Source organism: Pseudorasbora parva, chromosome 11 (genome assembly GCF_024679245.1).
Source record: "Pseudorasbora parva isolate DD20220531a chromosome 11, ASM2467924v1, whole genome shotgun sequence".
In the NCBI taxonomy this organism is placed as follows: Eukaryota; Metazoa; Chordata; class Actinopteri; order Cypriniformes; family Gobionidae; genus Pseudorasbora; species Pseudorasbora parva.
The window spans coordinates 38825858-38841732 of NC_090182.1; the positions used below are offsets into that span (position 1 = coordinate 38825858).

General features: G+C 40.4%; 2 protein-coding genes across 3 annotated transcripts; both read left to right on the top strand.

Annotated features, from left to right (window-relative positions):
• The first annotated feature begins 738 nt into the window (after positions 1–738).
• LOC137092401 (inactive all-trans-retinol 13,14-reductase-like) lies at positions 739–4127 on the top strand. The gene is made up of 11 exons (XM_067456650.1): positions 739–1034; positions 1122–1304; positions 1394–1635; positions 1711–1906; positions 1995–2192; positions 2267–2386; positions 2491–2629; positions 2696–2805; positions 2883–3049; positions 3124–3280; positions 3876–4127. The coding sequence occupies exons 1-11, from the start codon at positions 875–877 to the stop codon at positions 4019–4021; spliced, it is 1818 nt and encodes a 605-aa protein (XP_067312751.1). The 5' UTR covers positions 739–874; the 3' UTR covers positions 4022–4127.
• Positions 4128–11351: 7224 nt separating this feature from the next.
• LOC137092402 (inactive all-trans-retinol 13,14-reductase-like) lies at positions 11352–15200 on the top strand. Of its 2 annotated transcripts, none has more exons than XM_067456651.1 (11): positions 11352–11632; positions 11712–11894; positions 11984–12225; positions 12301–12496; positions 12621–12818; positions 12920–13039; positions 13132–13282; positions 13353–13462; positions 13543–13709; positions 13786–13942; positions 14622–15200. In XM_067456651.1, exons 1-11 carry the CDS (start codon positions 11473–11475, stop codon positions 14765–14767), a joined length of 1830 nt encoding a protein of 609 aa, XP_067312752.1. In that variant the 5' UTR covers positions 11352–11472; the 3' UTR covers positions 14768–15200. The 2 variants fall into 2 exon arrangements, with proteins under 2 accessions (XP_067312752.1, XP_067312753.1); XM_067456652.1 differs by having other exon boundaries at positions 13144–13282.
• Positions 15201–15875: the final 675 nt, after the last annotated feature.

The window sequence follows — 15875 nt, forward strand, 5'->3', positions numbered from 1 at the left end:
TTGACTGAGGGAGCGAGTCTACTTCATTTGTACACTTCAGGTAGCTTCATATACCATAATGCAACGTGATTGTGACATCACCACACATGGCGTTTAAAGTACCCACCACATGCCGGTCAGAAATGTGTCCGAGGGCGGTCCGCCTTGCTCTGACATCATGTTGACATGTCAAAAATCTCTTGCGATGGCAAGGCAGATGTGTCGGATTCTGCAGTCGAGCGCAGTTGCTCTCCACCGACTGCGCTGAGCAAAAGCACGATGGGAAATGACTTGCTGACGACATAGCTTAATGCTCATTGGTTTAAACAACCGTGCGGTTCTTTTTTTGAAATATTTGATTTTAATACTCTGATATTATGTTTTTCTGTGTATAAATTATGTGTGAATATTCCCAAACTCTCAGACAGTGTGATCTCTCTGTGGGTTATGTGATTGTTGTCAAATTTATTAAAAATATATATATATATAAAAACATGAATGTAATTCAAGTAAAAATACTTGATAAACAGGTCTTTCGAATGGAAATAAATAACAAAAACTTTGGGTGTCTTGTTCATAATATTTATTTTCATATAAAAGCAACAGAACTTAAAAAATTACATCCAGTTTATCAGCAACACAGCTTAAATTTTATGCAAAACAACATATATAAGCAATTAACACAAAGCAATCAGTCTGCACATCTGATTGAATTAAGTATCTCCGCCCACAATTTAGGCTAATAAATAGGACCTTAACTCAATCACCAGTGCTAATCTGATGTCTGCAGTCTCCGGAAAGAGCTGCTGCTTGAGTGTTTAACATCAAGGGTTAATTCATCAGCAGTCTCTCCTGAAACTGAAAACACCAGCTGCTCCTTTTCAAGCAATTGAAGATGTGGTGGATTCTGCTTTTCTTAGAATGGCTTGTGGACTGGGCTCGTGGCACATTCTGGTATCTGTTTGGCAGGAGAAGTGGACTGTGCAAGGGGACCATCAGTCCTCCTGGTTCACTAGTTGCAGACCAGAAGAAAAAGGACCGAGTGCTCCAGAAAGGTGCACAAGCATACACTTATTTATTTGTATATAGAGGTATTGCAAATGGTTGGTGTCCATTGTTAACTGTTACTTCTTGGCCTGCAGAATTTGATGAATTTGAAGTGCCCAGAAACTTGGATGTCATTGTGATTGGCAGTGGTATTGGTGGTTTGACTGCAGCAGCAACTTTAGCCAAATTAGGAAAGAAAGTCCTAGTGTTGGAGCAAGACAAGCAGGCAGGAGGCTTGTGTAAGACCTTCACTGAGAACGGATTTCAGTTTGACTGTGGTAAGAACCTCAATGATACTCATGGACTTGCATCCAATGCTGAATATATTGACTTCTATCACTCACACAATGTACATGATTTGTCAAAGGCTTCCATTATATTGGACAACTTCATGAGAATGGCCTCCTGAAAATTGCATTGGATCTAATTACTGATGGCCAGGTGCAATTTGCTGAGCAGGGTTCCCATGTGGACACTGTTGTTATTGGTCAAGGAGCTCAACATAAGGAATACACCATTTACAGCGGCAAGAAGCAGATGGAGGCTCATCTTAAGAAGCAGTTTCCGAATGATACTAAAGCAGTAGAGGAGCTCTTCAAAATCATGAAGGTATTTAGCTCTGAAGCCTGCTCTTATCAGGCTTTATGGAGTGGTTTTGGTGTCACATTGTCTTTTCTCTTCTAGATCTGTTCCAAGAAGATCCATCTGCTGTGTATGCTGAAGATGGTCCCACTCTGGTTTGCTCGCTTCATATTGTGGAGTGGATTCGCTGACTTGGTCTCCCCAATTTTCCGATACTCCCGCACCAGTACAACAGACATGATCAAGACTTTTACCAGCAACTGTGACCTCCTCACAGTGTTTTCTCAAATATTCTATGGTAAAAGAAGCTTCTGTCATGTTTCCAACACTTAGACTTTAAAAAATATATAGTTATTTAATGTATTACTTTTATTATTTATTTTAAGGTGTCCCACCCAAAAACTCGAGCTACGTGATGGATGCCCTTTTCTTGCACCATTCAAAGCGTGGTGTGTATTATCCTAAGGGTGGTGCTAGTGAGATCCCATACCACATCATTCTGCTTTTGGAGAAGTTTGGAGGAAGAGTCCTGGTCAATGCTCCTGTGTCCAGCATTCTAGTTGATGGAAAACAACATGCATATGGTGAGTTATGACCTTTACAAACTTGCTCCAGCATCTTTCAGATGCATGAAACCAATAAGGGCTGACTCTTTCAGGAGTGGCTGTGAAGACTGGAGGTAAAGATGTTGAAGTTCTGGCACCTGTGATCATTTCAAACGCTGGTATGTTCACCACCTTCAAGAAGCTTCTGACCCCAGAGATCCAGGCAAATCCAAGTATGTGACAATGTCTTTAATATAACCGTTCTCAAGTACTCCATGTGTAATGTTTGATTTACTGGCCATCTTTTTACTCCCCTGGGTTAATGTGCTTCTCCCAGAAATCCACGATTATCTTCATACTCTAAAGCCAGGCAAAGGCTTTTTCCAGGTGTTTGCAGGCTTTAATGCAACTACGGAAGAACTGGGCATTTCCTCAACCAACTTGCGACTCTATAAGAGCAACAACATGGATGAAGTGTAGGTGCTCACATCCTATCTCCATGTTAAAAGGCTATCTATACGTTAATTGACTTTCTTCTTTAGCATGGAAGAGTACTTTGCTTCAGACAAGGAGGACGCACCTGAAAACATCCCCATGATGTACCTTTCCTTCCCCTCTGCTAAGGATCCCACCTCATGCACTAGTTTCCCAGGTTAACTTCCTCTGTTTTATACACCCAGGTCCATCAAAGTAGTGAGTTGACCAACTGTGTTTGTGGGTTTGTTACAGGGCAGTCCCGTATGGTGATCCATACTATGGTAAATCCAAAGTGGTTTGGACAGTGGAACAATGTCAATGAGACTGAAAGAGGAGATGAATATGAAAAATACAAGATGAGGTTTGCTAATCACCTCTTTGACTGGGCCTGTGTCCACTTCCCCAAGCTGAAAGAGAAGGTAAACTGTCGTGTGTGCTGGTTGATTAACTAAATTAAACCAGTAACCTGAGTGCTGTTTCCTGCCTTCTGTAGGTGGTGCTGTTGCATGCAGTCAGTCCCATTAACATGCATGGACTGGGGGCCACATATGGGTCCATGCTGTCTGCAGAACTCAGCCTGGAGAGATACCAACCTCTGAACATTGCCAAGATCAGGTGCAACACGCCCATCAAGAACCTTTACCTGTCAGGTAATATTTTGTATAACTTGTTTTAGGGGTTATAGGGTAACTTTAGTTTGACCGTTTGGTTTATCATGGCTTTAGTCACTCTTCCAGTTCTGTATATACTTGTTCAGGAAAGGAGTAATGTTAAAAGAATGAGAACAAAATCAAACTTCAAGCAACCTCACAAATTCAAGAGCAAATAAAATAAACAGATTTTCAGCTTTAGATGTCCAACAGTAGCTTCTAGGTACAGAAATTGAATCCAATGTAAAACATTGCATACATTACTATACTCTATAAATTACAGAATTCATAAACTTACCAAAGCGGCCAAGAGCAGCACATTATTTTCCTTGTCCGGTTTAACTTTTAATAAATGAGCTATCAACTAGGGGTCAATAAATGGGCTATGAGTGACTGGTTATATATTGGTGCATATGGCACTCCTATTGAACAAAGTGAATGTGCTGTTATAACATTGGATGCACATTCTGGCTTACCATCAACAGAAACTGACATAACCAAGCTCTCTTATGCGTCTTCAACAGGCATTGTTAGATGTAAGCTTAAACATAACATATATGATTTTTTTTTTTTGTGTGTGTGTCTTTCAACTCAGGACAAGATGTGTTCTCTGCTGGTTATGCTGGTGCTCTGCATGGTGGTCTTCTCTGTGCTTCAAGTGTTGTGGACCACTGTCTGTATGTTGACCTTCTACTCCAAAAAAAGACCCTGAAGAGAAAGGTGGTCAAGAAACTAGAGTGAGCCCGTCTTTATACAAGAAGTGATTGTCTAATGACTATCCTTTTCATACCCTACTTGTTCTCTTGCTGTATCTTTGCAAATCTGAATAAAGCTGACTAAAGCACAATGTGTTCCTGGTAATTAAATATGGTACTGATGGTTGCGCAATGACAATCTACTTGTTAGAAGACTAGAGTCAAGTCAACTTTATATAGCGCTTTTACAATGACAATTGTTTCAAAGCAGCTTCAGTTGTAAACAGGAAAATATTACAACAGAATTTGATTTGGCTATACCGTCATTCTGGAGAAAACGGTGATGTTATTAGCTTGCTTTAATTTATCATATAATGACAATGCTGGAAGCTCAGTACTAATTTTATACAATAAGACCTAATTTTTGTTGAACTTGGATTGCAATTTTAATGTCCCCCAATTGAGTAAGCCAAAGGCGACAGTGGCAAGGAACAAACTCCACCAGGACATGATGGAGCAAAATAAACCTTGGGAGAAACCAGGCTCAGTCTGGGTGCCATTCTCCTCTGGCCTATTAAAAAGTGTATGATTATTCTGGCAAACTTACAGGTCAGAAATCACAGATCGGAATATTCAACATTTTTGGGTACCACAAGAGCTGGGGTATATTGAGGATGTGTCGCAAACAGAAGAATAGGACTATTTAAAGGCCAGAGGCTGCTTAGACCACATTTTATTAGCTGGTTAGTCACAGGAAAACTAATGGCAAGTTGTAATGGCAGTATGTGCAGGAATTCACAACGTTTTCCCTTAGAAAAGAAATCTATTTACCAATGTATTAACTGTAAATACATCAATTTTGTAAAATGTTTGCTGCCATCTCTATGAACTATAGTGCATCAAAACGAAGACAAATTCAGCATGACCTTTTCTTAAAGGCGTGAGATGCATCTAAAGCTTTAATTTGTTTATTTTAAACTGACCCAAAGGGAAACCAATCATGATCTTGTCATGAAACGAGATGAGTCATGAGATAAGTCACTTTGTCACTGCAGTTGAAAACACTTTATCAATAAATTAATATTCTGACAGTCTCCATGCTGTTTTTTTTCCACAATCATTGCATTTGCCAGTGTGCTGTGGCAAGCTTTATTGCCAGTTTAGGTTGTTCTATTAAAGACTCATGATTTATGGCTTATTATACATATGCAATAAGTTGACTAATCACTTAAATGAACAACGACTAGTAACTTAATCTTTAGTCAAGGGTACAACAGACGGATGGGGGAAACTATTATAGGCCTATTGATCCTTTTTATTAAAATTGGTCTTGTAATTGTCTTTTGATACTTTTTTTTTATTAGTACCTACATAAACTAGATCAGCAAGATCCAGGCCATATCCAGATCAGCTGGTTTACCTGCGCTTAAACACGACCACAACGCATGTAGTCGGCAGTATCCAGATCAGATGGTGGATCTGCACCTAGACAGGACTACAACACATTTTGTAGTCAGACAGATACAGGCTGTATCTAGATCAGATGAAGGTCCTGCACGTAGACAACCACAACGCATGGTGTAGTCAGCCTGATCAGCGCCGTATCTAAATCACATGGAGGACCTGGCCCTAGATACAACCACAACACATTATGTAGACAGCCTAATCCATATCAGAAGGTGGACCTGCACCTAGACATTAACCCACAACATATGTAGTTAGCCATATCGTGATCAGATGGAGGACCTGCGCCTAGACACGTTCACAACACATGATGTAGTCAGCCGTATCCAGGCCATATCCAGATCAGACGGAGGATCTGCACCTAGACACGATCACAGCTCATGATGTAGTCGGCTGGATCTGGATCTGAGAGCAGGTCTTCCATCTGATCTGGATACGGCCTGGATTCGTCTGACTACATCATGAGTTGTGGTCATACCTAGGTACAGGTCTTCCATCTGATCTGGATACGGCCTGGATTCGTCTGACTACATCATGAGTTGTGGTCATACCTAGGTACAGGTCTTCCATCTGATCTGGATACGGCCTGGATTCGTCTGACTACATCATGAGTTGTGGTCATGCTTAGGTGCAGGTCTTCCATCTGATCTGGATACGGCCTGGATTCGTCTGACTACATCATGAGTTGTGGTCATGCCTAGGTGCAGGTCTTCCATCTGATCTGGTTTCATCTTACTACATCATTAGTTGTGGTCATGCCTAGGTGCAGGTCTTCCATCTGATCTGGATTCGTCTGACTACATCATGAGTTGTGGTCATGTCTAGGTGCAGGTCTTCCATCTGATCTGGATTCGTCTGACTACATCATGAGTTGTGGTCAGGCCTGGGTGCAGGTCTTCCATCTGATCTGGATTCGTCTGACTACATCATAAGTTGTGGTCATGCCTAGGTGCAGGTCTTCCATCTGATCTGGATTCGTCTGACTACATCATGAGTTGTGGTCATGTCTAGGCGCAGGTCTTCCATCTGATCTGGATTCATCTGACTACATCATTAGTTGTGGTCATGTCTAAGCGCAGGTCTTCCATCTGATCTGGATACAGCTTGACTACATTATGCGTTGTGGTTGTGTATAGGCGCAGGTCCACCATCAGATCTGGATATTGACTGGATTGTGCTGACTACATCCTGCATCGTGTTCGTGTCTAGGCAAAGGTTCACCATCTGATCTAGATACAGCCTGGATCCATCTGACTATATAATGAGTCTATAATGACTATTACTGACTATATAATGACTATATACTGACTATATAATGAGCCACTGTCGCAGTGGTTCATGTAGGTTGTCTACAAACCAGAAGGTTGGTGGTTCAATCCCCGGTTCCACCTGACCAAGTGTCGAAGTGTCCATGAGCAAGACACCTAACCCCAGCTGCTCCCGACGAGCTGGATGGCGCCTTACATGGCTGACATCGCCGCCGGTGTATGAATGGGTGAATGTGAGGCAAAAATGTAAAGCGCTTTGGATAAAAACGCTATATAAATGCAGTCCATTTAATGAGTTGGGGTCATGTCTAGGCACAGATGCTTCCTGAATCATAAGCACTGTTTGTTGCATTATTTTCCTGTTATCGCTGTAAAGTGTATTTAAAACCATCTGTATTATAAATAGCATTATATAAATAAAGGTTACTTGACTAGTTTGTCATGAATAATTGCATGAGAATAAATTATGTCTTAATGTAATTGTTTTCATGTAATTTTCAAATAAACATTTAACTTTTAAAATAAAGGGTTAATAACAACATTACCATCTTTTACATTCAAATAGACTGTCAAAGTGATATGATATTAAACTTCTTATAATGTCTTGCAGCAATCGATGTGGCATCGTCTGGTTCACAGCCCCATTTCAGAGATGACTTCAGTAGTCAGTGCGGAAGATACTCATTAGGTATATTGACTTGTCAGGGAATCACTTTATTATTTGTTTTTAGTATTCACTGGTCACATCTATTTTAATTGAACTGAATTGGAAAGTATTGGTTTATTTCTATTACAACTATTTGAGTCATGATATTTGTTGTCTACAGAGTCAGGTTCCTTAACCCAGAAAATGCACAAAAGTAGGCCAACCATTATTGAAAAGGTCCTTTGTCTGAACAAAACCCCTATCATCTCATCTTGACCAGCTGGCCAGCTGAGTTTGGGCTGTCTGTGATTGTGTTCTGACTGGTGCTACTTTCGGCTTCTTCACTTTGACCTTTGACCTTTACTAGACAGCTTTGTATTTCATAATACATTTCTTGCATTTTCCTGGGAAGGCGTACAGATATACAGTCGCAGGAGAAAGTCTTGAGGGTTCTGTCTAATGCTATTGCAGTTGTGATCAGTGAACTTGCATGGTTATTTCGCCTCTGTCGAGGTTGAGGACGTGGCATGTGGCGTGAGGAGTTTGGGCCTGCTGGCCTACCGGCCATGTAATAGCATCGGGTTTCCGGTCATACACAGCACATGGCTCTGTGTGTGTAGGCCATATAGGCCTGGCCTGCTGACCAGTTGGCCAAGATGAGGTGTTGGTTCAGCCAGAAAGAAGAAGAGAAAATCTGTGTGCCTTTCCTTAAAGGGGTACTTCAGTGCTGAAAAGATTAATCTGTATTTAAACTGGGTCGTTAATGTAGTAGAAATGTGAAATTATTTTTGAATTTGGTGCCTTCTAGACTGAGAAAAGACAGAAAAAGTATTTTTGTCTCATGGGGATGAAAGACTACAATTCACTGAATGCTTAGCTGCCCTGTGAGGCCATTCCCAAAGCCACCGCTATTGGATTACTGTGAATGAGTTTGAGAACAGACACTTCAATTAAATACTGAACGTGTCTGTTCAATATAAAGATCGAATCGCCAAGTAAGTCTCACAGCACTAACACTGCAGGAGTCAGATTACATTTAACATCATAAATGAGCTGATGAACTCTCGTGAAGAGAGCTGAGGTAAGCGCGACCACACTCGCGGCATACATTCACAATACGTGTTCACTCTGGCGCATATTCAGTTCATGCCTTTGGAAGTTTAACTTTCATAGAAATTAACTTGAGAAGTTAAAACACTTAAGCCTAGTTCAGACTGCATGATGGATCAGCGACAGGAGGTTTCACACTGCATGACAGTACAGGAGGAATCGCCGACAACTCCCTCTCTCCGGTGCGTAAACTACGTTTCCCAACATTCCCAACCAAACACACGTGCGATGTGACAAGAAAACAACGCAAGATCACACGTGCGTCAGACTGGAGTTCTTGCGCGGGACGTGGAAATGTTATTAAAAATTATAAACTGCACAAAGTTTGTTCCAATTTGTCTGTGCTGATTTGTGGAGAAAAAGAAAAAAGTATATTGCAGAGGAAATTGACAGAGAGCAAGGATTGTGTTCCGCAAAGAGAGTTTGAGGTAGGCTGAATAAATAATTTTGCAATGTGCTGCTGCTGTGGCTGGATGTGTAATTTAGTAATTTACATAATTTGAAGGACTTCAGCTAAATTATTAACACATCTTTTTTTTTAGACAAGGGGTTAAGGCAACACAGCAGCATGATTTGCAAGCTACTGTGCTTATAAAGACCTTGTGTGTCATAAAATGCAATATGTTATTGATATCATCATTCATGATTGCAAATTATACTTATTTGGTAATTTAATGTAAAAAGCAACCAGAGGTTCCAGGGGTATTAGGTCAACTCAACCAGAGGTATTTTGATATTTATAAAAACAATTTGGGTGAAAAAAATACATAAATGCTAAAATATTAAATGTCCAATATTTTGTGGAGGGCGTCAAACATTCCCCTGAGATTTGGAACCAGATACCAGGGGGGTAAATAAGACTTTAGAAAGATTAGTCTATTAGTAAAAGTGGTGACAGTTCAAAAATGGGAAAGGGCACAAGTCCTCCTGAAGGTTTGCATGTCTGTAAAGTATTAAAGATATTAAAGAAATATAAAGTATTAAAGAAAAGTAATTAAAAGTAATTAAAAGTAAAGTATTAAAGAAATCTTAACCAGAATCTTAACGTAAGACCAGGGGATTCATTGCAAGTTTTACACATTTCGCACTTGTGGATCATAACCGGGTTGTAAGTGCTGATTCAAAATGCCAAAAGAAGAAACAGGAGCAAGAGACAAAAAATAGAGAGTAGGCAATTTATTGAAAACTGCATTTAAACTCAAAGAGGCCGTTCAATTGCTGATCAAAAGTTTAAGACCATAGCCATAAAAAGGTCAAATCTGCACAAAAATATGGCTTTCATGGCATTGTCCTTCAAGCAGTCATACTGTCAAGATCTCCTGATGGCAAAGGCAAAAAGGCTTTCTCTCTCTGCACGTGGTAGGATTTTTGAGTTTCACAAGCAAGGCCTTTCGCTGCTGAGGTTGGACGCAGTAAGACAGTCATTTTACATTTCTTAAAAAATCCTGAGAGTTATGGGACAAAAAAGTCAAGTGGTAGACCCAGAAAGATTTCACCTGCACTGAGCCGCAGGATCCGACGGGTTGTCCGTGAAGACACAGGTCGATCCTCAACCCAAATTAAGGCCCTTACTGATGCTGTCTGCAGCCCAATAACCATAAGACGTCATCTGCTAGAGACGGGCTTCAAGAACAAAAACGTCTTCAAAGGCCACGTCTCCTCCCACGACACAAACTTGCCCGTTTAGAATTTGCAAGGGAGCACCAAACATGGGACATTGAAAAGTGGAAGAAAGTTTTATTCTAATGAGTGGATAGACTTTGAAAACTGTATAACGGTTGCCATTTGTATGTATGATGGGCGGGCCGATGAGACGGGAAGAGAGGGAGCGCAGCCTACAAACTCCTTTTGAGACTTGAAGCTGGCTTCTGCTGAAGAAACTGCAAAGTATTCTTAAGTACATTTTTATTTTAATTAATTCCACTCCTGACTCTTGGTCTTCATTTTTCACTATACTGGTCTAGGGTCATAAACTGTTAACCCCTAATCAATGAACAGTGCTTGAACAATGGTTAGTCTTTTTTGAATAAATTAAATACAGATTTTCAATCTCTGAGATATTACGGTGTCAATGTGGTAACATCTTGTTATACAAATACTGCGTATTTGAACTCTTGTGCTGCATCCACTTAACTTTTAGACACGCACTTGCAAACTTCCCTAAGCACTTCTCCTTGGGGAAATCCCTGCCGCCATTTTGAAATGCGTTCCACTTCATAAAGTGAACGAGGGAAGTTTATATGGACAGACACTCCAGTCTACTTCATATGTATACTTCGGGCAGCTTCATATCGCAACACGATTGTGATGTCACTGCATACAGTGTTTAATTTACCCCACCACAAACAACTGTGATATTTATATATGGTATTTTAACTATTTTTTAAAACAACCCAAACACACCTATATACATATAGACTGCTGCATGAAAATATTTCGAAAAGGAAAATAATTATAATAAATCAACACTTTTTAGTGGATTCCAAGTGATTAATGGCTTAGAACGTTCCAGTTCAGTCCATTGCAAAGGTTCCGCAATGGCACTAATGAAATGTAAGCAATGACACACAGCTAAGTGAACAAGACAGAGGGAAGTTAGCAAGTAAGGGCATAATAAAAACCAACTGGAACACAGCATTGAGCTGTTCAAGTTAACAAAATCCATGTTTCCAAATATCCTTGAAACAATTCAAATAAATTATTACAATAAAAATTGTTATAAATGCAGAGTTAAATTAATGTGTAAATGTGTAAAGGTTTAAATTATATGCATACCTGCTGATATAAGCAATTAACACAAAGCAATCAGTCTGCAAATCTGATTGAATTAAGTGTCTCCGCCCACAATTTAGGCTAATAAATAGGACCTTAACTCAATCACCAGTGCTAATCTGATGTCTGCAGTCTCCGGAAAGAGCTGCTGCTTGAGTGTTTAACATCAAGGGTTAATTCATCAGCAGTCTCTCCTGAAGCTGAAAACACCAGCTGCTCCTTTTCAAGCAATTGAAGATGTGGTGGATTCTGCTTTTCTTAGAATGGCTTGTGGACTGGGCTCGTGGCACATTCTGGTATCTGTTTGGCAGGAGAAGTGGACTGTGCAAGGGGACCATCAGTCCTCCTGGTTCACTAGTTGCAGACCAGAAGAAAAAGGACCGAGTGCTCCAGAAAGGTGCACACTTATTTATTTGTATATAGAGGTATTGCAAATGTTTGGTGTCCATTGTTAACTGTTACTTCTTGGCCTGCAGAATTTGATGAATTTGAAGTGCCCAGAAACTTGGATGTCATTGTGATTGGCAGTGGTATTGGTGGTTTGACTGCAGCAGCAACTTTAGCCAAATTAGGAAAGAAAGTCCTAGTGTTGGAGCAAGACAAGCAGGCTGGAGGCTTGTGTAAGACCTTCACTGAGAAAGGATTTCAGTTTGACTGTGGTAAGAACCTCAATGATACTCATGGACTTGCATCCAATACTGAATATATTGACTTCTATCACTTACACAATGTACATGATTTGTCAAAGGCTTCCATTATATTGGACAACTTCATGAGACTGGCCTCCTGAAAATTGCATTGGATGTAATTACTGATGGCCAGGTGCAATTTGCTGAGCAGGGTTCCCATGTGGACACTGTTGTTATTGGTCAAGGAGCTCAACATAAGGAATACACCATTTACAGCGGCAAGAAGCAGATGGAGGCTCATCTTAAGAAGCAGTTTCCGAATGATACTAAAGCAGTAGAGGAGCTCTTCAAAATCATGAAGGTATTTAGCTCTGAAGCCTGCTCTTATCAGGCTTTATGGAGTGGTTTTGGTGTCACATTGTCTTTTCTCTTCTAGATCTGTTCAAAGAAGATCCATCTGCTGTGTATGCTGAAGATGGTCCCACTCTGGTTTGCTCGCTTCATATTGTGGAGTGGATTCGCTGACTTGGTCTCCCCAATTTTCAGATACTCCCGCACCAGTACAACAGACATGATCAAGACTTTTACCAGCAACTGTGACCTCCTCACAGTGTTTTCTCAAATATTCTATGGTAAAAGAAGCTTCTGTCACGTTTCCAACATTTAGACTTAAACATCTAAAATGTGTATACATCTTTATATAACTCTAAATATATATATCTATAATTTAATGTTTTTTTTATATTTATTTTTAAGGCGTCCCACCCAAAAACTCCAGCTATGTGATGGATGCCCTTTTCTTGCACCATTCAAAGCGTGGTGTGTATTATCCTAAGGGTGGTGCTAGTGAGATCCCATACCACATCATTCTGCTTTTGGAGAAGTTTGGAGGAAGAGTCCTGGTCAATGCTCCTGTGTCCAGCATTCTAGTTGATGGAAAACAAAATGCATATGGTGAGTTATGACCTAAGGCTATGCCACTGTGTTGGCATCCTTTACGAACTTGCTCCAGCATCTTTCAGATGCATGAAACCAATAAGGGCTGACTCTTTCAGGAGTGGCTGTGAAGACTGGAGGTAAAGATGTTGAAGTTCTGGCACCTGTGATCATTTCAAATGCTGGTATGTTCACCACCTTCAAGAAGCTTCTGACCCCAGAGATCCAGGCAAATCCAAGTATGTGACAATGTCTTTAATATAAGCGTTCTCAACTACTTCATGTGTAATGTATGATTTAATAGCCATCTTTTTACTCCCCTGGGTTAATGTGCTTCTCCCAGAAATCCACGATTATCTTCATACTCTAAAGCCAGGCAAAGGCTTTTTCCAGGTGTTTGCAGGCTTTAATGCAACTACAGAAGAATTGGGCATTTCCTCAACCAACATGCGACTCTATAAGAGCAACAACATGGATGAAGTGTAGGTGTTCACATCCTATCACTTCATGTTAAAAGGATATCTATATGTTAACTCTGACTTTCTTCTTTAGCATGGAGGAGTACTTTGCTTCAGACAAGGAGGCCGCACCTGAAAACATCCCCATGATGTACCTCTCCTTCCCTTCTGCTAAGGATCCCACCTCATGCACTAGTTTCCCAGGTTAACTTCCTCTGTTTTATACACCCAGATCCATCAAAGTAGTGAGTTGACCAACTAATGTGTTTGTGGGTTTGTTTTAGGGCAGTCCCGTATGGTGATCCATACTATGGTAAATCCAAAGTGGTTTGGACAGTGGAACAATGTCAATGAGACTGAAAGAGGAGATGAATTTGAAAAATACAAGATGAGGTTTGCTAATCATCTCTTTGACTGGGCCTGTGTCCACTTCCCCAAGCTAAAAGAGAAGGTAAACTGTCATGTGTGCTGGTTGATTAACTAAATTAAACGAGTAACCTGAGTGCTCTGTTTCCTGCCTTCTGTAGGTGGTGCTGTTGCATGCAGTCAGTCCCATTAACATGCATGGACTGGGGGCCACATATGGGTCCATGCTGTCTGCAGAACTCAGCCTGGAGAGATACCAACCTCTGAACATTGCCAAGATCAGGTGCAACACGCCCATCAAGAACCTCTACCTGTCAGGTAATATTTTGTATAACTTGTTTTAGGGGTGTAACGGTTATGACTTCAGTTTAATGGTTTAGTTTGGGGGAAGGACTAATGTTATAAAATAGAATGAGAATCAAATCAAACAAGCAAAAGCACATGCAATGAAACATGCTAATAAAATGAACTGCTTTTCAGAATTAGTCTCCAACAGCACCTTTCAGATACAGAAACTGAATCAAAAGTAAAACATTTAATTATACAAGTTACAGAATCCGTCAAGAGCAGTAGTTTCCTTGTCTTTTTGCCTGATTAACATTAATACATGAAAAGAAGGTATTTCAGGCTGTCCAAAAACTGTCCCTCAACTGTTTATTGATACCTAACCTACATCCGATAAGGATTTTTCACGAAGATGAGGCTGTTTACATAATTTACATAGTTTACATAACCCAGGTGATGCCGTGACTGTCTCAAGAGTTCTATTTGTATGCGGCACTCCTATTGAACATGGTCTACAAAGTGGCTTTATTTTACCCGTTTTAACCTATTAGGAAGCCAGAATGCGCATCCATCGACAGAAACCAACACCGCCAAGCTGTTTTGCATCTTCAACAGATGTCATCTGATTTAAGATTAATTGGAAGTGCATGCAGTATGGTTCTCTGGTCTTGATTTTTATAATATTCTATTAAACTGTCTGTTTTTACCTCAGGACAAGATGTGTTCTCTGCTGGTTATGCTGGTGCTCTGCATGGTGGCCTTCTCTGTGCTTCAAGTGTTGTGGACCGCTGTCTGTATGTTGACCTTCTACTCCAAAAAAAGAACCTGAAGAGAAAGGTGGACAAGAAATTAGAGTGATATTGTATTTCCTGTCTATAGGTGACGTTATTGTCTAATGACTGCCTTTTCATATTTTACTTGTTTTGTTGCAACTCTGAATAAAGCTAACTACAGCACAATGTGTTCCTGGTAATATACAGTATTGATTGGTGCACACTAATGACCTACTTGTTAGTAGACTACTGGCTTAAATTACCACATTTTACTAGCTGGTTAGTCACAGGAAACTTGGTGACATAGTCTGTGCGGAACAGGTTGTGGTAATTGCAGTACATGCAGGAACTCTACATTCCTCTACCTCAAATATGGCTCATTTGCAACTTTACAAGGCTGCTTTTGTTAACATAGATAAAGGAATTGGGCCATTAGCTAAGTGTTGGTGTGCAAGCTAAAGTTTGTGCTTACTGTGGCTTTGCATTTACTTGCATTAAACATCTGCTTTTTGATCTTATCCTGTTGACTAATACAATCGACTTGGCTAATTTATGCACTCCCAACAGTGTTTTGTAAAACGCTTCTTGGATTATGGCCCCAGGACTTTATCGTCACTAAGTTCCCTTAAATGGCTGAAGGTTAAGAAGAAACTTAGCTTATCCCCAAAGCTGCTGAGAGCAACTTTTGCTAAAGACTAGTTAAGGGTGGGGTTGACATCACTGCTATGACCTAGCCAATGGACATACCAGATGGAGGACTTTTGCCTAGACAAAACCGCAATACCTGATGTAGTCGGCTGGATCCAGATCAGACGGAGGACCTGCCCCTAGACACAATCACAACACATGTTAGCTGGATCCAGATCAGATGGTGGGCTTGTGCCTAGGATATGACCACAATGCATGATATCGCTGTACAGTCCAAGCAAAGAGGCATTCAATTGTGCCACATGCTTTTTTCACATGACCTCAGAAATGCATGCATCAAGTGTGTTTGACACAAGTGTACAAAACAGCAGATCTAAAATGGTGGAGACTGTACAAACAAGGCACACAAAGCATGCTACCATAGTGGAAAATGTTGAAGTTTTATTTGACAGATGCAAAAGGAAAAGATAGAATCTTGCAAAAATCAAATACAGTTGGAAGTTGGAAAAAAGAGATGTCACACCTTTTTGGCATCAAGAAACTTA